The 24,477-nt window shown below is 39.5% G+C and overlaps 1 protein-coding gene across 1 annotated transcript in view; it reads right to left on the bottom strand.

Annotated features, from left to right (window-relative positions):
* The window catches only part of LOC133150944 (phospholipid-transporting ATPase ABCA1-like), a 28,666-nt gene extending 8,025 nt beyond the window's left edge, over nucleotides 1-20,641 (bottom strand). Inside the window, exons 1-26 of the mRNA XM_061273583.1 lie at nucleotides 20,471-20,641; nucleotides 17,749-17,857; nucleotides 16,288-16,381; nucleotides 15,468-15,609; nucleotides 15,226-15,344; nucleotides 11,978-12,099; nucleotides 10,988-11,179; nucleotides 9,699-9,788; nucleotides 6,236-6,479; nucleotides 6,012-6,151; nucleotides 5,822-5,938; nucleotides 4,594-4,788; nucleotides 3,451-3,659; nucleotides 3,191-3,367; nucleotides 2,891-3,113; nucleotides 2,576-2,797; nucleotides 2,273-2,477; nucleotides 2,050-2,163; nucleotides 1,807-1,981; nucleotides 1,588-1,719; nucleotides 1,332-1,471; nucleotides 1,101-1,238; nucleotides 659-888; nucleotides 497-569; nucleotides 224-426; nucleotides 51-102 (exon numbers count right to left, since the gene is read on the bottom strand). Coding sequence (XP_061129567.1) covers nucleotides 51-102; nucleotides 224-426; nucleotides 497-569; nucleotides 659-888; nucleotides 1,101-1,238; nucleotides 1,332-1,471; nucleotides 1,588-1,719; nucleotides 1,807-1,981; nucleotides 2,050-2,163; nucleotides 2,273-2,477; nucleotides 2,576-2,797; nucleotides 2,891-3,113; nucleotides 3,191-3,367; nucleotides 3,451-3,659; nucleotides 4,594-4,788; nucleotides 5,822-5,938; nucleotides 6,012-6,151; nucleotides 6,236-6,479; nucleotides 9,699-9,788; nucleotides 10,988-11,179; nucleotides 11,978-12,099; nucleotides 15,226-15,344; nucleotides 15,468-15,609; nucleotides 16,288-16,381; nucleotides 17,749-17,814 — 3,814 coding nt within the window. The 5' untranslated portion in view covers nucleotides 17,815-17,857; nucleotides 20,471-20,641. The remainder of the gene's footprint in view (nucleotides 1-50; nucleotides 103-223; nucleotides 427-496; nucleotides 570-658; nucleotides 889-1,100; nucleotides 1,239-1,331; nucleotides 1,472-1,587; nucleotides 1,720-1,806; nucleotides 1,982-2,049; nucleotides 2,164-2,272; nucleotides 2,478-2,575; nucleotides 2,798-2,890; nucleotides 3,114-3,190; nucleotides 3,368-3,450; nucleotides 3,660-4,593; nucleotides 4,789-5,821; nucleotides 5,939-6,011; nucleotides 6,152-6,235; nucleotides 6,480-9,698; nucleotides 9,789-10,987; nucleotides 11,180-11,977; nucleotides 12,100-15,225; nucleotides 15,345-15,467; nucleotides 15,610-16,287; nucleotides 16,382-17,748; nucleotides 17,858-20,470) is intronic.
* Nucleotides 20,642-24,477: the final 3,836 nt, after the last annotated feature.

Raw genomic sequence — 24,477 nt, 5'->3', positions numbered from 1 at the left:
GCTTTTAAACATTTTATGCAATGCAAGACTTTCAATTGATCAGAACTCACCTGAAAGTTCCACAGAATCGACTCCACTGTCCTCAGCCACTTTCAAGAAAATCTAAAAGAGAAGACATGATTAAAATTTCAGCAGAGGGTCATTATTAAATCGCATAAAACAAATATGATCCATGCACACTTGATTGCTCACAGTAGTATCAAGGCTGAAAAGGGCTCTTTACCTCCTCCAAGGTTGTGTCTGATATTCCATAGCTTGATATTCCTAGGTCGGTGAGACGGTCATCAAGCTCATGGAAGAGCTCTACAAAGGCTCCATCTTTAGCTGACTGATAGGGTAAGATATAGGTGAGCTCGTGTCCGAGATCCTCCACCAGGCGAGCCTCTGACACATGCTTGAAAATCACGTTGGAGATGAGGGAAACATCTGACGGCACAAGAGAGGTCTTGGTTTTAGCTTGCAAAAAATAATCTATGTGTTTTATTTGTAAAAATACCAATGGTGGTGGTTTCACTTTCTGGTTCACTGCCAAGGCCGGCATCCGAACTGCTTTCAGAGACGCTGTCCTCCTAAGTGAATGAATGAATTTAAACCAAGACTGTATCATCACAACATTTCAAGAGAGAGACACACACACACACAAGCCAAGCCCTCCTACCTTCTCGGGTTTCTTGCTGTAAGACACGGTGCTTGCAGAATTCCTGCAGGACTGTAGAGCCAAATCGTAGTCTCGCTTGACCAGGGTCAGGTAGTAGCCAGTGCCCAGTTGGGTCTTCAGGAAGAGGGAGGAGCCGACACAGCATAGCTTGCCGTGGGAGATGATGGCGATGCGGTCACCCAGGATGTCAGCTTCATCCATGTGATGGGTGGACAGGATGATAGTGCGGCCTGACAGAGGGAATAACAAAATTGCTTTAGGGTCAAATCATTGTTGGCGTTTTTGCCTAAACACAAGCCAAACTGACACTTGAGTTTGTCGAGTCCTTAAATCTATTGAAGGTTCTGACCTCAATCGTGGTGTTTTCATTCCATTTTATTTGATTGTATGAATATGATCCATCATGTTTATGTAATGAAAATGAATGGAGTATCCAATTTACCTTGTCTGTATTTAAGAAGCAGGTCCCAGATGCCCCTGCGTGCATAGGGGTCAACTCCAGCGGTGGGTTCATCCAAGATTACAACTTTGGCGCCTCCAACAAAAGCCAAGGCCACTGACAATTTCCGCTGCATTCCACCTGAATTGAAAGCAATGGGAGACGTGTCACAAGCTGGTTTCTTGTTTATAGACCAAAAGATTAAACATTTCGGCAAAATAAAAGCGCGCCAACCGGAAAGTGTGCTGGTGCGTGACTGTCGCTTATGAGGCAATCCAACATCTTTGACAATTTGTTCCATTTCGGCCTTTACAATGTCCTCAGGCAGTCCCTTCAAGCGAGCATAGAACCAGATGTGCTCTTCCACTGTCAGCCTGCATTCACATCAAGCAGATCATGAAGCAATGCCAACACAATTTCCAGGAACAGCAAAATGCATCTTCATAAAATCAACCGTCTCTCATGACTGCAATTGACTGTGATTACGTACATGCTGAAAAGCACATTGTGCTGGGGGCAGACACCCAGATTCTGTCTGATGGTACTAAGCTCCGAACGAATATCCTTGCCCAAGATGTAGGCTGTTCCTGAAGTGGGCGGGAACAACCCCGTAAGGATTGACCTAAGAAATAAGAAGCAGTGAAAAGTAAGTCAATCGCCTCCTTGAACGGGAACATTTGTTGTTGACGCACGTGACGTGTTGCCTTACATTGTTGTGGTTTTGCCGGCTCCATTGTGACCCAGGAAAGAGGTAATCTGTCCTTCGTAGAATCTCAGGGAGAGCCCATCAACTGCTAACTTGTTTCCATGACTGTAGACCTTTACCAGATTCTCAATGTAAACACCTGGATCTATGTGGCTCGGCTCCTCCTCTATGCACGTGGCTGGAAACAATTAAAACACCACATCAGCACGGTTTAATTACGTTTGAGAAAAAAAAGCAGATTTGTACCATCAGCGTTGCTTTTCTTGGACATAGGAGTCGATATGTTCTTGCTCTGTTTCTCGCCACACCAGTAGGTCTTAGTTAGAGGGAAATACCAAGGCCTGGGGATTCCATACTGGCCTGTGATGGAAATATTTAGTCTTTTAGTATCTTATCAACAATGTTTCTGATTTACCACATCTGCTGATCTGCATAAAAATACTCAAACAGTGATTGTGAGAACACTCACCCGGGAACACAGCTTCAATGTACCATGTCATTACGCCATAGAGCACAGCGTCAAAGAGCATGAGACAAATGGAGGTGGTCAAATTGTAACTGTCCTCTTCAAGGGGGCTCGCCAGCAAATTGGACCACTGGATTCCCACACCTTGCTCCTCAAACAGGGATAAGTACTCACAGCCAAATCCAAAAGCCACAGGGGATAGCAAGCTCTGCGAGAAGAACGGAAAACACGATAATAAGTCAATGCTCAGAGAAGGTAAATTCACAAACAAGGAGTTGAGTCGGGTTGATCAAACTCTCCACGCACCACAACAATTTTTGCTCCATATCCCACGTAGTCTTGCCAGGCAACACACAGCACGTAGGGCAGGTAGAGGGTGAAGTAGATGATTCCACCACAAGCCGCTGCCAAGTTGGCACGAGAGAACAACGTGCTGATCAGGAAGCACTGCATGATGGTTACCACGCCGAAAGAGCTCAGGAAAAGGAAGACCACGCCTGAGTCGCTGTAAGGCAGCAAGTTTCCCATCTGACAGGAGAGAGAAGAAAGAAAAAAAAAACACGCATACATTTCATTCAAAGTTGTATTGAAACAGAATCAGAGTTTTGATTGGTTACTGACCTTCAACAACAAGACCAATAACCCGGCACTGATCATCAATGGAATCAAACTGCTAATGAACCAGCTGAGCCACAAGGTGCCGTTGTTCAGTCCCATAATCCTCATGGTCTCCTTGAGCCGGGCTTCCTTCTCGTAGACCACACCCTTGATGATGATGGCCACCGAGTACATCCATGCCAACGTCATGAAAAGAGGCATCGATCGACTCATCACCCGCAGAAAACTACAAGAGCAAGTGAGAACCAGAACTTGATAAATCAGCCTCCTGCATTATTGTTTTTACGTTGTGGCATCACTTACATGTCATCTACGTAGCAAGGGTAGGGCATCTGCTGAATGTAGATCCCAGTCTTTTCCTTGGTGCCCGTCACAGCTCGGATGATTCCCTGTTCAATCACATCCTGCAGGTAGGAGAATCCACCCCAGATGTAGCGCAAGTCCTCAAAAGGGTCTGCCCTGGGGCCGGGGTCCCAGTAGCTATAAAACACAAAATTCAAAAAACTCCTCTATAGCTCGAGTACTTGTTCCTGAGGAGTACTTTAATGGCACTTCAAACATACCCATCCTTGATCTTGTTGGTCCTCTCAACATTATCGATGTCCATGCGGATTTTGTAGTTGACTTTGGGAGGCAGGTCAGAGCTGTTGCCATGGGTGATGTCAGGGAACACAATTCCTGCCCAGAACTTTTGGTTGTCGAGCAGACCCATGGATTTGTTGACCAAGCGCTCCTCGTTTGCTACTGGCTCCAGTTTGTCCAGGTTCACACACTGATTTGGAAAGAGGGAAAGGTGGATTATGGCAAGAGGTCCACATTTGAGGATTAAGTACCGGTAAATAAGACTCACATGAACCCACTTCTGAAAAATATTACAATTGTGATCCAAAATGGTCGATACTGCACATGGGCTTTGAATAGACAGTGCAAGAGCAAAGCACGAGCTGAGCCTCTTAACTGATTTAAGCTGTCCTGCACCAGGTGTCTTTGAGGACAGTGAGTTCAAAACCTGATGAAAAGGGAGCCTGAGGACGACAGGCGTCACACAAAGTGTTTGAACTGTTTGGCCTTGACATAGTTCTTGTGAAGAAAGACAGCAAGATGGCATTATATGAGCTCCTTAGGAGGTGGATTCCACCAAGTAGGTCGAGATCTTGCTTATAGTTGGGCTTGACATTGCCCATGTTATGCAAGTAACGGCATTTGCCACATGAATATAAAGAGACCAAAAGAGAATTTTTAATGTATCTGCCGTAATCTGAGCATCAGTTCCGAGAAGAATGTCACAAGGCCCACTGAATTGGCAACCTTCAACAATTGTATCCCTGGCGAAGATAAATAAAACACAAGCTCCTTTCAGCTGGGAGAGAACCCTGGTTAATTTTTGTTGGGAGCATGATGTCATGGCTCTTTAGCCAAGGCTTGCCATGCTGACCCACTAAACTTCGAAAGAGACAGTATCATGAATCGATTGACATACTGTAGTACTGCTACAAGAGCTTGAAAACAATGTTAACACGATGACCTAAATGGCCAATTAGGAGTCGGCTTATTGCCTTATTGAGTTTCCTCTTGCATAACGACCTAAATGAGAAGTTATTTATAAAGCGGAGAAAATGTTTCATCTGTGCTTTTGCTAGGAATACTGAGCGAGTTAAATTAGAATGCAATACTATTTTTTATTAATGTGCTTTACTCATACTGACTTCCATAAAGCGGGTGATGGTGAGTATGGCCTGGTCAGTTTCATTGAAGACATCCCTCCAGGTGTATGCTGATCCGGCTGGTCTTTTGTCAGATGATGATTTGGAAAGGAAGTGCGACACATCGGACACCCGCCACTCCGTTCCACTGAGTTGGGTGTTTAAGAAAGTGGCACTGGCGTTGTTTTGGAGCAGCGTCTGGAAGAAAAGAGTTTTGTTTAAATCATAAAAAATGTGTATGACTTTTAATCATAAAACAACAACAAACACTGCATGCTTTATGGCTAAAATCAAACCCATTTATTATAGCTCTTTTTTTTTGATATTTCTTCTCAGGCTTTTAAAGTTCATCTTCCCATCCCACTATCAAGGCATGACAGACTTCAACTGGGTGGACATCCATCAAATAACAGTTTTATAAAAATAAGTAGAGCATGTTATTCGATTGCAAATCATTATTATTATCGTTTAAATAAAACTACTTGCAAATAATATATGTAAATAGATATACAACTCTACTTTCATAATAATTTCATGTACAGCTAAAGTTAGGTACTACTCAGTTAAGTGTTACCCATTTTATAGTCTATATTTGAAACACAAATATGAATTCATACATGGAATGAAGAAATATGATTGTGCGTTGTTGGTGACTTTCTGAGTAATTTGTCAAATGCCGTTTGAACATTGAGCACTAGGTGGCAATGATAAACGTTTAACTTTAAAGCTGCCAAGAGCAACCATTTTGTGAGTATGCCATCTGAGAACTTGAGAGAAAAAAAAAATCTTGATATTTTCATTTCTCGTTAGGTGGATGCATTTTCTTCCCTGTTAATCTGCCCTAAATCATATGTAAGACTAATTATATATCAAGTAGAATTGTTCATGTACTATACTTTACTTTACTTTTTTGTGTCTTGAGAATGACTAGACGTTCTGAAAGGGGGGTGAGAAATTGGATCCCTGAGCAATAGTCTCTGATGTTTGTCCCTCATGTTTACCCTGAAAACAAGTCAGTCCGGTGTTCATTTTTTCTACCTTATTTTCACACAGCCTGAGGATAAACTTGGTTGTGCAAAGTTGTTTATGTATAACAGTTGTTCTATAAGGTCATAACAAAGCAGAATGGATCGTGACGCCAGTCGAGTGTTTTGGTACTGAATTTAGGCAAGCGCCTAATAACACTGCTGTCACAAGTTTAGAGCAAGTTTAGTCAGTGTAGCCCACTCACCCTGACCAAGTCCATTTCTTCACTGTTCTCCATGAAACTCCACACTTTGGGCTTCATCTCATCCCACATCCCGCCAAGGTCCCTCAACAGGCCAAGCTCCTGGAAGGTTTTGTTCACCTGGAGGACCCAATCCCGCACATTAATCACCATTTAGAAGGGATGATCTTCCACAAAGACTCTAAGTGTATACCTCGTGGATTATCCTCTGTGTGGCTGGAGTATCTGGGGTGTACAGGATCTTTCCCATCAGCAGAGGCTTCAGAGCTCTCCAGATCATCCTAGAAATGGGACTAGACTCCAGTCTGCGCATCATGCTATTGCAATAAGGAGCTTGACAGAGAAGCAACAAAGAATTTAGAATTAATGGGCATCATTTCAAACTACTTCTCAATAAGAGCGTTATTGGACACTTACTGGATGTATTGTCATAAGTGGAAAGGGGCTCATTATCGCTGTCGTTGCCATGGTTTCCAAACAGTGCCTTGTAGTTGTTATCTTCATACCAGTTGAGAGACTTGATTTTGAGGCCGCCTCCCTCTGGGTGGCCACACACAATACGTGACACAGCCTGGTACATCTGATTCGGAGATCCCGTGGCATTGGCAGTGAGATAAAGGATCTCTTTTCGCATATCTTTCCAACTCTTCATGCTAGCAAGCTGGAGAGAAAAACACAGCACAGTGTAAACAACAGGAAGCACGAGTTTGGCATGGAAGAATTCAAGAGCCCAAACCCCTTTGACTAGATAGAATTGTGAGGCTTTGGGGTCTCTCTCAGGTCAGGGATGTGTGCAAAGGTCATTGATGAAAATACCTTTGCTTATAAGGCATATAAATGTTGACGAGTTAAGGGAATAGACAATTCTATGTGCACAATTCTATGTGCACATTATTTCAACTGGTAAGATGAACAATACAGGTACAGAGTACAAGTGTAAATATTTGACCATCAAATATCTTCAAGGCACATTTCCCTGTCAAAAGAATCTAATGTTCACTGTGTCACCTTCCAGGAGAGCAGAACAAAGTCACCAGTGGTTTTAAAAACACCGCTGTGTTTGTTATTTTAAACGTTTTACTGTAAACGCCGTGAATATCAGATGTGCCAAAGATCAAGTGTCACAACACAGTGAGTGTCTGCGAGACCCTATTTTGAATTTACTGATGGTCATGATCAGCACTCTTAATGGTATTCCAGACATGGCGCCGTGTGTGAGTGTGTATGCACTCCGGAAAGGGGGTGGGGGTGTTCTCTGTGGAGTGGAAGGCACTTAATAGTCAAACAGATGGTGATAAATCTCCAGTCTTATCTACTGTTCTTTAGTGTGTGAGCCTTGATAACATGCGTAGGCTGCTGCAACACTTGCATACTCGCTAATTTTTAAAAGGCTTGTGTGCCAAAACGCTGTTATTATTTATGACTGAATAGAATATGATTTGCTGTAGGACACACCATTATAGCCAGGCCTGTGGTGGTAGATTTAGTTTTTGGTTACTGCTGTTGTTTTTTGTTATGTCAAGCGTAGCATTTATTCAGATTTTGCTTTTCTATATTTTGTGAAATATATGCTCACATGCATTTGACACATTTGTCTGGCCTCTTCCACTTCCTTTGTGCGAGACAAACGTAACTACGTGAGCAGACAGGCACCACAGTTGCCACAGTTTGAGAAACAAGTCACCACAAGTTCTGCATTAATTACATCGCGTCACCGACTCGTGATAGGAAGGAGTGGAGTGGGAGTGTGACTATTTTGTGTAACAAAGAAAAAGGGCCGAAGGAGAACCTTTTGTGTCTGCAAATGTGAATTAGAGGTTACTTGAGTTCATCATTTAAAACTATTGCTCTGAGGTAATGACACAGGTTAGGGCTACCAGAAAAATATGAGCAAATATTTAAGGGAAAATAAGCAAATCCTCAGATACTGGAAAAACGCTGGAGACGTGAGGACAAAGAGAGGTTACTATCGGTCATTCTCCTCAAAGCCAACCACTGCAGGCTCCACAAGTACCCTGCTATTACACTGACAAATGCTGCTTAGGACTCACACACATTCACGTACACGCACACACACGCATACAGCACGGACATGCATGGTTGTTTCAGAACAAAAGAATTGTATTATTGTCAGGATCATTTCTAGCTTAAGTAGTTTAACTCGACACATACACTTCTGTCTTTGCTTTTTGTCCACAACACATTCACATTAATTTCACAAAACTGAACGAGCAAATACATGAAGCACATTGGGGCAGTTTGTTCTGAGTGTGGTTACGTTTGGGCTTTGCTTGCAGTCGTATCAAATCACCAGTTTTTAAGAGTTCCATGCAAAAAAGCAGTGAGCGTGTGTGAAGCATGTACTATAAAATGCATATCTGTGTTTGTGTAGTTGTCGATAGTGATGCAGGCTACTGAGAGCTGAACAGTGGAATGGTCTCATTGGGCAACAATTTAGACAATCTGTTTATATGAGACTAAATAAATGTCATTTTCCAAGAGACACAATAGCTTGGTTAGCATGGTTGACCGGGCGAGTCACCCGCACGTCCACACACACACGCACACACCTCAGCTGCTGGTTATCCCTCATAATAACCTCCTCCAAGCAGTCTGTCTCAGGTTACCTTAGTTCATCTGCATCATCCAGCTTTAGAAGTCACAATCACCAGGGTATGAATTGCTTATATGTCTAATTATCCAGTTCATTGATAATTGAAGGCACCTACAATTTACCATCTTACCGATCATGCTCAATTATCATCATTATACGGCACGATAATAGTATACACACTAAAATGATCTTAGATATATTTTTATTGGTGGTAAATGAAGTGCAAGCACTTTATTATATTTAAATTGATTTGTCAGGTTATCTGTACTTTTGAGTATAAATCTGACTGAAGACTTTTAACTTGTACTCCCTTCATTTGAAAACAGATGTCTGTACTTTCTACTTCATAATTTGTCTCAGATGAGATCACAACTTCAGAGTGGGAGAAGTATGATATTCCACGTTCATGGTCTTCTCAAGACAAGGTTTGATGTACGCTACAAAATTGATGTTCAAATCATTGTTGTGTTGGATGTATTTCATTCATAAACAACAACGGTGGGCATCGGACCCTCTGACTCACTGCACATCAATTCACTCATCACACACGAACGAGAATGATCCCTAACCCTTAACCACGTAAGCAGCTTCATACCATAGACTTCAACACTCGACATCTCTTACAAAACAAATATGCTCTTTCATTTCTGGTTCAGCTCAACATGTTTGAACCCCAAACACAGCCAGACTGCAGTGCATCAAGTTCTTTCCCTTTCATCAACATTTTCTTTCTCAGTTCCAAGCCATTTGTAAGGAGGTACCCTATAAGGATAAAAATGCTGAATGTTGCAATGGTCAATGTAAACAGTTGTTCTTACTGCTGATTAGAAAGGAAACATGCGTCGGCACAACACGCACTGTACTGTAATGCGTTGTCAGCAAAGTAGAGCACAGGCCTAGGACAGGGGTGTTTGTGTCTGAAAAAGCTAGCGAACATCCAATGTTTCTCATTTCTTGTGTTAATGTTCTGCAAGTATGCGGTGACTTGGGATTAAAGTTTTACTTTATTAAAATAAAATTGCACAATGATGAGAAATGAATGTAAAAGTGTAACCCAAGTGTGAATTATTAGAACATGTGTGTGCGTGTGTTTGTCAGCAAAATGAGGCCTAACCTGACATTCACAACTGCTGATCGTTGAGCGTGACTTATTTTGAGAGTATGCTAACAAGAAACTGCACTCTGGACACAAATATTTAGTTTGTCTTATTTCTACAGTGCCTCATAAGTCGATACTGTGCATGTATGCGTTTAATGCAAGTGTACCTCCTTGGTCAGCTCTCCCAGGCTCTCCAAAAGATAGTCAGTGGCAGTGGAGACTTCCTGAAGAACTTTGGGATCAGACTTAACATCCTTCTGTGAAGAGAACATAAATGTAACATTTTTAGGCTAAGAGTATAAAACACATGATAGCGCAAGAATTTAAAACAATATTTTTTCCCCAAGCATTTTGTCCCGACCCACCAAAGATAATGCATTTTAACCCTAAAAATATATAATAGCTGCTTATCACACGTCAGTGGACGTTCCAAAACACACTTTTTTGTACATGGGAAGTTTTTTTGTAAGATAAATCAGTAAGCCACCTCTAAATCATTCTATCACACTGTGTCATTGGTAGTTCATTGACGTCTTGCAAATAGATTTTCATGGGGACTAAGATTTGTTTTTACCTTGAATAAAAATGGGAGGGTTATTTGAGAAAAAAAAACAAATGGGTTCCCTCTTATATTATAATCTATAGTTATTAGATTCATTAAAATGGTTGTAGTTTTCTAAAATGAGTTTGAGTAAATACCAGAGCGAGAGCCTTGACATTGTTTTGGGGTGGGGGTGGGGGAATATATTATACAAAGGGGAAGGAAGGAAACTGTGAAAGAACAACGGGCCACAGTGTCTTTGGCCTCTCGTGTTCCCGCCTGTCGTACTGTCGAAAGTGTGTGTCTGTTCTTGTATGTCACACTCAGCAGTCAGCTGCTAAAATGTCTCACACACATTCAACCACAAGTGTTGTAAAGCAACCTTAGAAGAGAGAAATGCCTAAATGGTCTTGTATACTTGAACACGGCCTTGTACCAAACAATTATGTTGTTGGACTGCATGACAACTTTATTTATGCACTTGTCTTATTCTAATTTCCATTTTTCCAATTCTATTCATGAAAATTTTCCAAAACTCCAATCAGAATTGTTTCGAGTGAATGTGTTACAGTACTCCTGACTTTTCAGATAATCAACGTTTCTGTCCGGTTGCAAGATTTCATCATCTTTTTTCAGCCGTACAGAACATTTCATTCACCTCTGATCATCATGACTCACTTGGCTGTCATGGGTACGAAGGGAAAGGGGACGGCTTTATTAGGAAAACAAAAGTAGGGGAAAGGTAACACTGGTCAGTCAGCAAAGGAAGCTGATGTGTTGAAACAAGCAGAAAACCAAAAGAATTGTGGAAAGCAGAAGAGAGATGTGGGCTCAAGGCAAACTTTCACATGAGTGATGTATAACATAATTGGCTAAAAAAAAAACTTAAAAAGTACTTTTAATGAACACACTTACACGAATTGGCTTGAGAAAGTCCAAGTTGGACAGGAAATGGCTCTGTGCCTTGTCCAGCCAGTCCCTGGAGGACTTGCAGATAATTTCTTGCGTCAGACGAGAGACATTGCGATCAGCTATATGCACAAACTCCTCCAGAGGCGTTATGTTGCACAGGTCTCTTAGATGAAAGCCAAAACCTTTTGTCAAAACCTGGACACAGGAAGGAGAAAGGACAAAAGACTGATTATGCTTTGTTTTTTTTTTAAATGCTCCATGACTATCAACACAAAACACTGTGCATGTGCAAGTGAGGGTTGTAACTGTGTCTTGACGTGCAGTACTGTGATGTGATTACATATGACATGGACTCACATTTTTCTATCGAATCCAAATCACAGAATAACACTTTTGTGTTTTTAGTCATTGTGCATAATGCGCTTGTATACACCATAAATGTAGCCTTGTCCTCTTGGTGTTATTGACTGGCTTGTTTTATGTTGGTCCTGCTCTATGTACTGCAAACAAAAATGTTAGTTATCAAAGCTGAAGTGATGAGTCATTAGGATTTACACAAGTGTTTGGGCATTTTGCATTAAGATGAAGTCTCCCCTCGAGCAATGACCTTGCTTGCAAGGTTACTGGAAGCTCATCCTTATTGATCAATAGACATCTGGGCAGCGGGAGTGGGTGGCGCTGAGTCACATCGCACCACTGTGTCTGCACGTGAGAAGTGACGGAGGGAGGGTAGGCAAAAAGGAGCAGTCACGTGACTCTTGCCCCCCTCTAGGAAGTGATTTTTCAGCAGCTGCTGCTGGCGCGTCTGTACATTACTAACATTTTTTCAAGTAAGATGGTGACCGATAGACAAATAAATACACACGTACATATGTGCACAGACATTAATTTAAATTAACACGCAGATAGCTGCACTAAAGTGAGGATGAACAAAAACTTTCAAAATCAATTGTGATTTATTTTAATTAAAAAACACTCATCATAATATTCTACCTTTTCCAGATTGACATCGGCCTCCACTATCTGCTTTAATGCATGGCGAGGGAGTGAGGCATTGTGATGCAAGAAATGGGAGAGGGTTTCATCGTCCTTTAGAAAGTCCTTCAATTTGAAACCTAGAAAAGTAAAAACAAAAAGATTAAATCCAGAACCTTTCGGAATAACAACTTTAGTTACACAAACAGTATAAATAAGAAATATGTTGGATCGTGAAGACCTGCTCCGTCAATAAAATCAAAGAGTGAATGACAGAGGTACAACCGAGTTTTCTAATCATTAAACCACAATTTGGAATCATTGAGGATTGTTTGTGCAATTCACATTCTGGTCAGACCTGGTGGACCTTTCCTGGAATGCAGGAATATGAATAATGAATGACTAAGACGATTTGGTGCATGATAAAATCGAGTGCTACGCATCACATGAACTTGTTTTGTTCAAATCACAAAATTAAGGATTCTTAAGGGGTGGTGTTTAGTGCTGCAAAGTATCACAAACTGGAACAAACTGCTCTGCTGTGACTTGCTGAATTCAGTGGATGTCAAACAACTTCTCTAAACAACCTGACTCAGTTCCATGATGACTTGCCCATCCGCCTGCATAAACTCGCTTTGGTTCAAGAAATGCACTCACTAAAGGTTACTTGTGGCCATTCCACTTTGCTCTACATCCTGCCAGATGGTTCCTTCCTGTCTTCGGAACATGCAAAACAGCTTGCTGCAGTCAAAATGAACATCCCAAAGAGGAAGTGACAAACTTTAAGGTTCTACGGCTTAGTGAGGGTGTTAAATTGTACACTTGTGCCCATGAGTTGTCTTTATTCTCTGAGGTGAACCTCCATGGAGTGCTAATAGGCTCTAATCAGTGTCCCAGTGGGAAAGAGAGGCCCCCATTACAGGGTATACAAAGGGCACAGAAGACAACAGCAGACTACAGTACATGCTCATTAAAATGGGAGGTCGTGTGGTCAAGAGATGAGTGTGGGTCCATTCCAGGTTTTTTATCTAATCTGTATGTGTTTGTTGTGCTGGATGTGGAGGATTACAATCTTCATATTAACATTAACGTGACTCAGAAACTCTGACGGCGCCTTTTTTGTTGAAAAAGACAAACTTTAGTTCAATTCACTCCACGGTGACACGTCCCACCACTAACCAATCTGGTCTATAAACAGGCTGCTGTCATTGTGAACGAGAACAGAAGTTGCTATGCGGCTTTGACGGCAGTGAAATCAATCCCACCATTTTATGGCTGCATTCTGGCTTGTAGGTTGTGATCCGATAAAAAAATGCAGCCAGTCTTTCCTGCTCTGGGTGTGGAACAGCTAGGAAGGCATTTTTCGGAATGACGCATAAAGTTAAAAAGAAACATTCGTATAAAATGTGCATAAAGGGCAAAGTTGGTTGTGTTGAGCAATGTTTGTATCGGGATTAAGCGGAAGGATTTGTGGAGCACTAGGACATGCACCTATTCAATTTCTTTATGAATCAGGATGAAGGTCCATGTCCAATTTGTTTTCCATAATCGTTGATAACATTAAAATATATGACCCCTTTGAAATTGTCTTTAATTTCTCATTAAATATCATTTCGGTTGAAAAAAAAAAGATTGTTGACAAATTAAGAATATTTTGATGGATGGAGGGTCTACTCTCAACTGAGAGCCATTCTACACACATTAATAATCTGCCTTTTTTCTCAGCAATGTTAGTGGAAGACCACTACACACCGCACATTCAAAAAATTGACAGTTGCACAAATTATTCAAGCACTGGACTGGAAAACACAATAATCCTGCATTACTCAAATTATGGGCAAACAATAATATTTACAATTCTTTGTAAATGTGATGTTCTACTTCTACTAATGACTTTTTGAGCATAAGCTATGACTTGCAGGGCCGGACAGAAAGAACAGATGGTTTGCAAACAAAAACCCTCGCTGTTGTGCTGACTTGTGTAATATCTGCTCCATGTCGGAGTCTCGTGGATCTTATCTTGGGCACATTTATTTATGGAAACAAACTGAACTGATCACATGAGTATTGGAGACAGACTTCAGATGCAAATTGATTAAAGTAGAACATACTCAAGCTATTTGTTATATTGTTTTGGTTGTCATATTTACTGGGCAGCATGATGAGGTTGTGGTGGTTAGCCCATCTACATTTGGAAAGTTCTAGTTTTGACTCCTGTTTGGTGCTTACGTGTTCGGCCCAAGTGCCTGTGCTTCGTCCCACATTCCTACAGCATGCTTGGGAGATAAATGAAGGACTCTAAATTGTCCATAGATGTGAGTGTGAGGTCAAATGGTTGTCTATATGTGCTGTGTAATTGACTGGTGACAATGAGGATAAGGAATATAGCAAATAAACGGAAAGAAAACGTGGGTTCAAAAAAGTAAACAGTTAGTAAAACCAATTTCGTTTTTGAATGTGTTAGAGTGTTTCTGTTTTGTTGCAAAGTCAAAACAGGACTTTTTCTTATTTGAAACGATCTGCACCAAGTCGGGCTGTGCTGCCAACAAGCAGACGTTATCTTAGAAACGCAACCTTTCTCAGCAGCAAAGGTCATGGCTATGACTCTGGATCTGGTACTCCCACAATCGTTCCAAACATTGCTCTAAAAGTCTAAACAAAAATCTAAGTGTGCTTAACGCTTGGAAATTGTGTGACAACTGAAATCTATTGCCTCGGCATAGAAAGTATCAACATTCAAGTCGGGACAACTTTCAGATTTGTGTCTTGGCTACAGAATAATTGTCAGGGTGGTACATATTCCTTCACTGGCACGCAATATCACAGGCAACACCCAGTGGCCTCTGGGAGTCCGGGCCCCCCAGCCTGTCGTACACTGATAAGCAAAAACTCATAACTCTCGACTTTGTTATACAAGTTGTTACAACGTATTTTGTTAATCTACTGACGATCCATGACTTCCTCAAAAAAAAATATGATGATGATTTTTTTCTTGAAAAGCAAACCCTTTCAAACAGCTACATAGTATAAATCAAGTAGATAACAACTCAATGTGTTTTCTATAATCCAGAAGTCTCAAGAGAGACACTTTTATGTAGTTGTAGGAAAAATAAAAAAAATCTAACTGCATGAAACTGGTTCACTAAAAGAATACTGTGAGCTGGTAAAGTTGTGTTGGAGTGTTATGTTGCCTTTTCTTATCAATACAAATAGAATTTTAAATGCAAATACAGTGAAAAACAAACTGATAAGTAAATGGTCCTTACGGGCAGTATTCTTCTGCATCTTGTGGAGGGCTCTCAGAAGTTCTCGGTAGCCCTCGTAACTTCTGTCGTTCTGGGTGTACAACAGGATCTTCTTGGCATCAAGGAATAGTCGAGAGATTCTGAAAACATATGTGGTACATTTCCAGTGAGACAAAATAGAGAAACTTTGTCATCCACGGCATACAAAAGTTAATCAATGCGCTACGGTATGAATGTTGAAGAAGGTCATTTTCATCACTCACATAGAATCGTTGAAGTTGCCAACCACCCCAGGACTCTCTCCAGGGGTTGGGTTTCGGAAGCAGGGATTGTTGGCGTTACAGATGATTCCTTGCACCCAAGGCAGAGTGCCTGCTGACGGCATGGCTTTGTTTGGGAAATGGCCTGAAAATGTATACAGTCATCATTTTTTAGTTAGTTTCATAGTCCGAAAGACAAAGTAAATGGGGGGGAAAAAATCAATTGAAAAAAAAAAAAATTATACGTGTTAATAAACAGATCCAAATCTTTCATACCACACATGTGGCCTTGACTATTACTGTTGAAGAGACCCATCACTAACTTTACTGCCACTGAAGCAATTTACTGGACAATTTACTCATGAATTGATAAGCATTAGGGGCAAATTCAACAACTAATTTGCAAACTCTCATTTGCCTTTTTTGACTTTCTATTCATGCAATATTTATTTAAAAGCAACTACATATATCATTACTGTAAACCCAGTAAAATACTTTCAGAACATATTGAGCTGTAGCCTTCGTTGAGACATCAGTTCATGAAAGAGTTGTGTTGCAATTTAATGATTGTATTTCCATGAAAACCCTTTCATATGTCCCAAGCGTCCGACCAAATATTGACAAATTCCAAACATCCTCCTGAGACAACATACATAGGAAAACACACAATATCGATTTTACGGTGAAATTATAGGCTAGCTATGTTTAAAAAGGGGGGATTAAAAAAGATGACTACAGGAAATACATTTTTTGCAATATATACTGAACATTGTTTTTTATGCTTAATGGGGAATATTGTTCATTCTTGTAACGGGCATCTTACATTCATGTTGTTCGTATGGTGGATAGTGAATTCGAACTGAGATGAGGATGAGGAAGATAAAGAGGGGCCAGATAATCTCGATCAGCAGCTGAATCTGAAAAATACGCAAGAAATAGAGGAGATGAGATCAAAAGATCAACATCCTCTCAGGAGAAATCAAAATCATATGAAACCTGTGCTCAGTCACCGCTTTGCTCAGCTAAGATCATTTTAATGTGTAAGACATAAACAGGTGCATGTGCCCGTGATGACACGGAGTGGTCAAGTAAATAGGTTAACGAGTGGAGACAGAGGCAAGTCTGCCGTATTTGGAAGCCGCTGGGTATTGCGCCCATCTGTTCCATATGGCTGCTAAGTCTGAACCAGACAATCACCAAAAGCAGTGGGAGGGAGGGAGCGACAATACAGACGTTCTCTCTGAGACTGCTCTGTACTTCTTTGTTGAAAATCATTGGGCTGAAAATAAAGCAGGCCCTGCCGTCACTTCGGGGAAACGTTGTTGGGATAAAGGACTACTGTATGCAAATGATAGCACTTCATTTGAACAGAAGTCGGCTCTGTGCTCCACTGTTGAATGCGATTGATGTAACTTTGAGTGAGTGGATGATAGACTGCTCAAGATATTAACTGGATAATTGAGCCAACGTGCACTTGGGGCTTCACTCATATCAGGAATACTTTTTAGACTTTGAGCCCAAGTGGGGGCAGACATCAAGCCCTCCACTTGCAGTTTTTGTCAGTGCCAACAAAATAGAACCAAGAAATTCTAAAAGTACCCTAACAATAAAAATCAGATTAATATTTCTAATAAAATACAGGGTTCCTCCATTTTAAGGCAAGTTACTTCAATATATTTTATGTTGCAAGAGCAACTTTGCAATATTCCCAATGTTCCGTGTTGTCCAAAGTTACTCTGCTGTGATCACGTTGTTACTAAAAGAGTGATTTTCTTAAATTGTTGCTGTTTAAGAATGTTCATTTATTTTAACACTCGAGACACTGTATATCCTACTGAACATGTGATAATATTTTTGAAAGACTGATTTCAGACATTTAGTGTCAATCAACACCTTTTTATTAGATTCAAGCACTGAGTCTTTTCAGATTTCTTAAGAATCCGCAGAAACTCTGAAATGGCAAAATACTGGCTGAGGAATTTGAACACTTGTTAAAAAGCTACAACGTTCTAACCTTAACTATCTTCCATAATAATTGAGGGTATTTAAAAAAACACATTAAATCAAACTGTTTTGACAAGCTGATAGTAATGTAAATACATATTTTAAAATTAAGAAATACGTTTTTTAAAATAACTTTACTTCTGCCTTGATTACGTTTAGCAAGATACATTAATGTTGGCAAAAACAAGAAATACTACAACATAAAATTAGACAGAATGACATTTAAAAAATAAAAGCCATATTGCCACTTGACCTGCCATTGCTTGTTACTTATACTTACAGTCTGTCTTCTTCGATAAGTGAAGTTCTTCCAAAGCAGTAGACCCAGTTGAGTGGAGACAGCCATCACACTTCGTTCCTAAGCTCACTGAGGACACTCCGGCTCCTCACTGCAAATCCACACACACACAAAAAAACAAGCAGTGGGTGTTATAGCCTCCTCCATTGACCACAGGTAGGACGAAACCGTATCGAGCTGAATATAAAAAAAAGATAAGAATTCGGAATGGATAAGTCAATTGAAAATTTGAATAAAACACAAATTACAAACCAGTTAAGCCTTAATTGTTAACATCAAAGGACTTCAATTGTCATTTAACTGTGAAACTCCAATAATTATACTTGATAAAACCACGGCGATGATTTTATCATCATCAGTGGGCTTCTTTGGTGAACATAAACCATAAATACTGCTCATTTGGTCACCCCACTTGTTGAGATAAACCTGATTGGATGGGACACAGACAACAGCAACACCACTCCGAGGGCAAAAGGATGTGTAAACATGGTGTGTGGGTGTGTGTGTGTGTGGGGGGATATTTGGTTGAATAATTGCAGAAAAAAGCCCAAATCAGATAATTTGTCTGATTTATTTTGCATTACAAGTTTTGAACATTTCAATACATCTCAGTTGATACTAATTCAAAGGTTTTATTTGGTTTGTGCATGACACGATAGTTGAGTCAAAGAACATTTACCAAAGATACTGGTACGTATCACAAACTTCCCCTAGTTGCGTGCATATATTAACCCAATTCCCAGGAATGCATATAATGTTGCAATGACAACTGATCGGAACAGTGGAATGAACAAACAACACAACGACCTGTGGACTTTTTCTCTGTGAGTCATTGAATCTAATGGGGAAAAACGTCTGACACATTTAACCGCAAGGCACCACTGCATAGTTCCCAATATTTATGATTTACTATAATACACAAAAAGACATATCAGGTAACTTGGGGACAGACACCCAACCATTAAAAAAGCATTTTGAAGAATGACAAATTCACAAGCATGTCCTCAAATTGGATGCTTCTAATCATACATATATATATGTATATATACATATATATATACATATATGTATATATACATATATGTATATATACATATATATATATATATATGTACATATATATATACATATATGTATATATACATATATATATACATATGCATATATACATATATGCATATATGCATATATACATATATATATATATATACATACATACATATATATATATATATATACATACATACATACATACATACATACATATATATATATATATATATATATATATATATATATATATATATATATATATTACATATATATCTTTTGAGGTGGTAAGCCACAGAATGACATCGTGTTCATTTCAACCATGATTAGAGCTTCTAATGATTCCATTAATTGTCACTTGTTTTTCATAGTGCACAGTAAAATGTTCCACATAAATCTAACTCATTTGACAGTTTTGCCGTCATCTTAGTTCATTAGGCACTGACAAGCACGTTTTTCATGTTGCCTTCAAGCAGAATGGTGCAGAGCTGCAGCGCCCTTAGTGGTAAACCCAAATATGCTCCATTTTATACTTGTTTACCATCAATTCTAGCTCACGTGTTATTGTATCACATCCCCACTCCGCAGCAGAGCAATGAGATCATTATTTGACAACACGATTATAATAATCCTGTTCATCTCAAAATATTCACGTCGACATTTTTCGCACCTTGATTCAAGAATTTCAAGAAGATCGCAATAAAAAAATAAGAACAATAACAAACGTAAATATTGTACTGCAACATCAACATGCACAAACAAAAAGAGCAATGCAAATACAAATACAGCAATAACGCAATAAAAACTAAATGAGACGCGTTCGTGTAGTTACGGCGAGACGGTTAAAAATAAAACGCAAGATTGCTTTGACCTCGCACAATTTTCAAAGAAACAATGTCTAAGCCCCACACAAACACAGTCACAAAAGTGGCAAGATTCGCCACCGTTTGATTACGTCGCCTGAACAAACGTTTTAATTGCTGCTTTGGAGTGAGGTTACTATCGGACATTCATCTTCTTTGTGTTTACACACCAAGGTGTCAATTTCTGAAGACAACGGAACAAGTTTCCCATCTGAAAATGGACAACTTGATAATGAACCGCCGCACATAACAAAACATGTTTGTAAAAAATAAAAAGTTAATATCCACCAATTACAATACCATGATACAACATGCTTCGTCCCTTTTGTCGCTTAAAAAAGCAAAATCTAGACGTTTATTGTGAAAGCAATTTACCTAAGCGTTTCCTGTCTAACATTTAGCTTGACTATAATCCATCTCAGAGCAGACGGCAAAGGAGGATACTGACATCACAATACGACACAACGACCGCTGACAAAGAAAACACCAACACATTTTAATAAACTCTTGTAAAAAAAAGAAACAAAAGTTGCTTTCATTAAACATGTCCTTTCAACATAATGACACACTAAAATACGTTCGTTGGTAAAAGTACATTTATTACTCAGGACACTAGACTAATGCAAAACAATAGTTTGCCTTCCACTAAACTAAAAAAAAAAAAAAACTCGACAATATTCAAAAGAACGAGACGTGAGTATTAAAAACTAATTGTGTCATGCATGCATGTTGCGTGCGGTGAGTGAGTGCATAAAAGAAAATCACAATAAAAAAACTCCAAACTCACTAACCTTTATTCTGAATATCCTCTCTCGTTATCTCTTCTCATCAATAGAGACAATTAAGAATAAACAGAAAAGCAAAAAAAACGGTACTCCTGATCCGAAGCGGTGCTTCGCATCTGTGCGCCTGAGTCAGTGCAAAACTGTAGTTCAGCCCCCAGTTGGGTTTTATACTGCTGCTCAATGCGGAGCAGAAAGCCAGCAGCAGTAGAGGTAACTAGCGGTCACCACGAGCTGTCTTTATCTATCCCATATAAGGAACGCACGTGCCCAGTCAAAACATCTCTTAAAGGGCCAGCGTCAGCGCAGTGGCGTCCTGTAAAAAATAAAACATCGATAGAAAACTAAAGTACAGTACAGCAGTGGTCCCCAACCTTTATTGCGCCACGGACCGGTTACGTGTCAGAGACATTTTCGCGGACCGGCCTTTATATAAATAAATAAAACTGTTGAAGCCGGATGGCAGCCATTTTAGGTTGCCATTGTTACTGAGAAATTCTAAATAAGAAATTTCCACTGAGAGGTAAAAAGCACTAAATAATGTTTATGCAACCTACATTAATTGAAAATAAATTAGACTAATTTCTCCAAGACTCTTAACAGAGATGTTATGGTGGGTTTTATCAATCTTTAATAATTTAACTCCGGGAGCAGTTTAGTACCATGGCTTGGTACTACCCATCCTCAGTGCTGTCATGATCCCCATGATTGCTTGTTTTTTGGCATCTCCAGTGTCTTCACTACCATTCAACCTTTGCTGTTGTATGGGAAACTGTTTTAGGGTGTTGTCATCCAGCATATCCTGGATTACGATCTACAGGCGCCAGTTTACGTACTTGTTGGATGATGGGGTCATAGATTATGGAGCAGCACAAGGGACTGTCTTGTCTCTCTTTCTGCTCTCCTCATACACCTCAGACTTCCAATATAACTCTGGCTCGTGCCACTGACATTCCCTGATGATTCTGTGGTGATGGATTGTATTAACGACGGGCAATATTGTAAACATCGTTATAAAATACAAGAAAGTCAACCATATGTAACTGTAAATATAAACCACATCAATATATTAGATTTTTTAATGCCCAAATATGTATGGACTTGGATAAAAATAAAACAAAAACGATACATGCACATCCCTGCACACAGAGTCCATCAACGACAGCAATTTCCCCAAGTGTTTGGTTCGTAGGAGTGCAAAGCAGTCTTGATTATTGCACAAAGAAGATGGCAACCATCTGGCAGTGATTATCTGGCCTAGACTGCCTTCTTTCATTCCTTTTGCTGGAAAGTTTCAGTAGAGCACAGAAAATGCTGGGAAGGTTCATCCTTTTCCTTTTTACAGAGCTCAATACAGGCATAAAAAAAAAAGAAAAACCATCAGTGGTTTATTATTTGTACAAGAGGATCAATCAAAGTAAGTATTAATTATTTACACACACAGACACACACACACACACATACATATATATACATATATACATATATACATATATATATATATATACATATACATATATATACATATATATATATATATATATAAATATATATTTATATTTCCGTAAATTGTATTTACCTGTATTATTTAGGTTGCACAGATTGTTAATTCTAGCAAATGTTACAAAGAGTAGGAAGCAAAGGAAATTTCAGTCAGTTGAAAAATCTCCTTGTATGGAACCTCATTAAAACTGGGCCCTTAATTAAATGGATTGGACATTTAATCCATCTCCACCATTACAGAATCTCCCAAACTGTCAACATGGATAATGGCAGATAACAAGCACTTAAGATAACTAATTAATGTAACATGTCTAACATGTCATTGTTTTGTCTAATCATTCAGGGTCCACGTAATAAAATTATTTTTGCATTGTCAAAACAGTGAGGTGAAATAAAGTGGATTTTAGATTAGATTATTAAATTTGTGGTCATATGTATTATTTGCATTTATAATACATTCTGTCACACTGACAATTTGGGGAATTTTCTTTATTATATACAGAAGTGTGGTTTTTTTCCCCATCAGTTACGTATATTTCATAAAAGTAACTACCGTAATTTTCGGACTATAAGTCGCACCGGAGTATAAATCGCACCAGCCATAAAATGCCCAGAAAAGTGAAAAAAAAAACATATATATGTATTTAAGTCGCTCCTGAGTATAAACCTTTCCCCTCATTTAGCTCTTTAGTATGCGGTGTTGTGTTTTTACCCTGTGGCACACATCTGATAGTTCCTCTCTCTTTGGGGAATGGACTTTATTGGCATGCATTTAAAACTGTAAGGCTGTCTTGTCAAAAAACCCAAATTATTTGTTTTGGTCAATTTCTGTATGTTTGAATTAAATTTACTGGTATAATCATTACAATCCCTCAAATGGAAATTTAAATGATTTTACTTGATATCCAGATGTATTCAACAATGGAGGAGGCTCCTCATTAAACTATTTTGTTCTTTGTAACAACAACGGGCGCGCATGCGCGCACGCACACGCGCACACAAAATAACATGGTAATTATGGAATTAAGATTTTGCGTACCAGGCACGCAGGTATAATTACATGCGACCGACGCCTAGTTGAAACCTCAGTTAAAAACGGAGGAGGAAGGAAAGCTTTGACCGATAGTAGCCTCGGAGATGCAAGTCAAAGAGGAGGGGCGCTTTGACCGATAGTAACCTCGGCAGGCAGAGTAAAAATGAGCGTATTAGGTGGTGAGAAGAAGAGTACTGTCTACTACTGTCATAACTATGTTGCAAAATGTATTTAAAATATTACTCCTTGTTTTATACAAAAGAGACACAGAGTATATTATCTGTTTTACACAACAATATAAACGTCATGTCAGTTTTTTTCCCCCATTTTGGAGTCATAATTCAAAGTGGCATTTAACATCAAGCAGAGAATTGTTGATAAGAAACATCGCTACGCGAGGTTAAAAAAACAACTTGATTAGTCCATTGGTATATAAACTTCAGAGGCAGCGCTTGTGTGCCATTTATCCGCTGCCGGAATTATTTAATCTGCGTGATTTAAATCATTCCGTTGAATGACTGGGTCTTAGAATATCGTTTTTGTCCCTACAGAATTTTTCCAAACGTAACATGCAAAAAGCATCTTTAAAAACGACGGCACTGTGCACCGTCTATTAAGGAGCGTACTTTTTGTTGATGTTGTTTTCCTTTTCCTCATTCTCACAAAAAGAAACTAAACGACCGACGCTCCGTGACTACGTTTAGTGATCATATGCTTACGCCGAAAAGCTCTTTTAGTATTACATTCGAACGCACAATCCCGACTATGAGATTTCGGAGATGTGGGAGGGCTCATGCGTTTCGTTTTGACCGCAAGTTACCTCGCACTGCAGCCGAGAGGGAAGTGGGTGAAAGAGGAATGATGTCACTGGCTCCTTGAGAACAACGAATGACTGAAAATGGATAATGGGCAAACGTGTGAAAGGAGAATTATGATTTTTCTGCATTTTCTATATTTAAGGCAGTGCTTCTCATTAATGAACTAAGGCATTTTACAGGACATTAATATCTTAGCACACCCTAAAATTGTTACACTAAGCATACATTCTGTATCAGAGGCGATCCCTCCTCAATTTACTCACAAAGTGACTCACTCGGTATATAATTTGGATTTGAATTGAACACAAGTCTAACGCAAGGAGCCATTGTATGTTCTGTTGTATGAATGGCATCATACGGACACGGTTTATTGTACCACCTACTATCTAAGGGAGGAATATTTAATTGTTCTGCCTGTCATTATACTCTGCTGGCATAGATAGGTGAACAGATGTTTTTAGTGAACGGTGATTTTCATACAAATAATGCAATGATGATCTGTGCTATCTTTAGAAATACCCTATTTATGGATGATGGAATGAAGCCATTGTTGTACCAATGAAGTTCATGTTTCTATGTATTGCATGATATTCTCATAAGATCACAAACTAACGATTGTTCTGCTGTAGGACACGTTGCACAATAATGTTGACATGTTTATA

Source organism: Syngnathus typhle, linkage group LG3, assembly GCF_033458585.1.
Source record: "Syngnathus typhle isolate RoL2023-S1 ecotype Sweden linkage group LG3, RoL_Styp_1.0, whole genome shotgun sequence".
Taxonomy (NCBI): Eukaryota; Metazoa; Chordata; class Actinopteri; order Syngnathiformes; family Syngnathidae; genus Syngnathus; species Syngnathus typhle.
The sequence above is the reverse complement of the archived record's forward strand: the minus strand, read 5'-3'. Positions and strand labels throughout refer to the sequence as shown.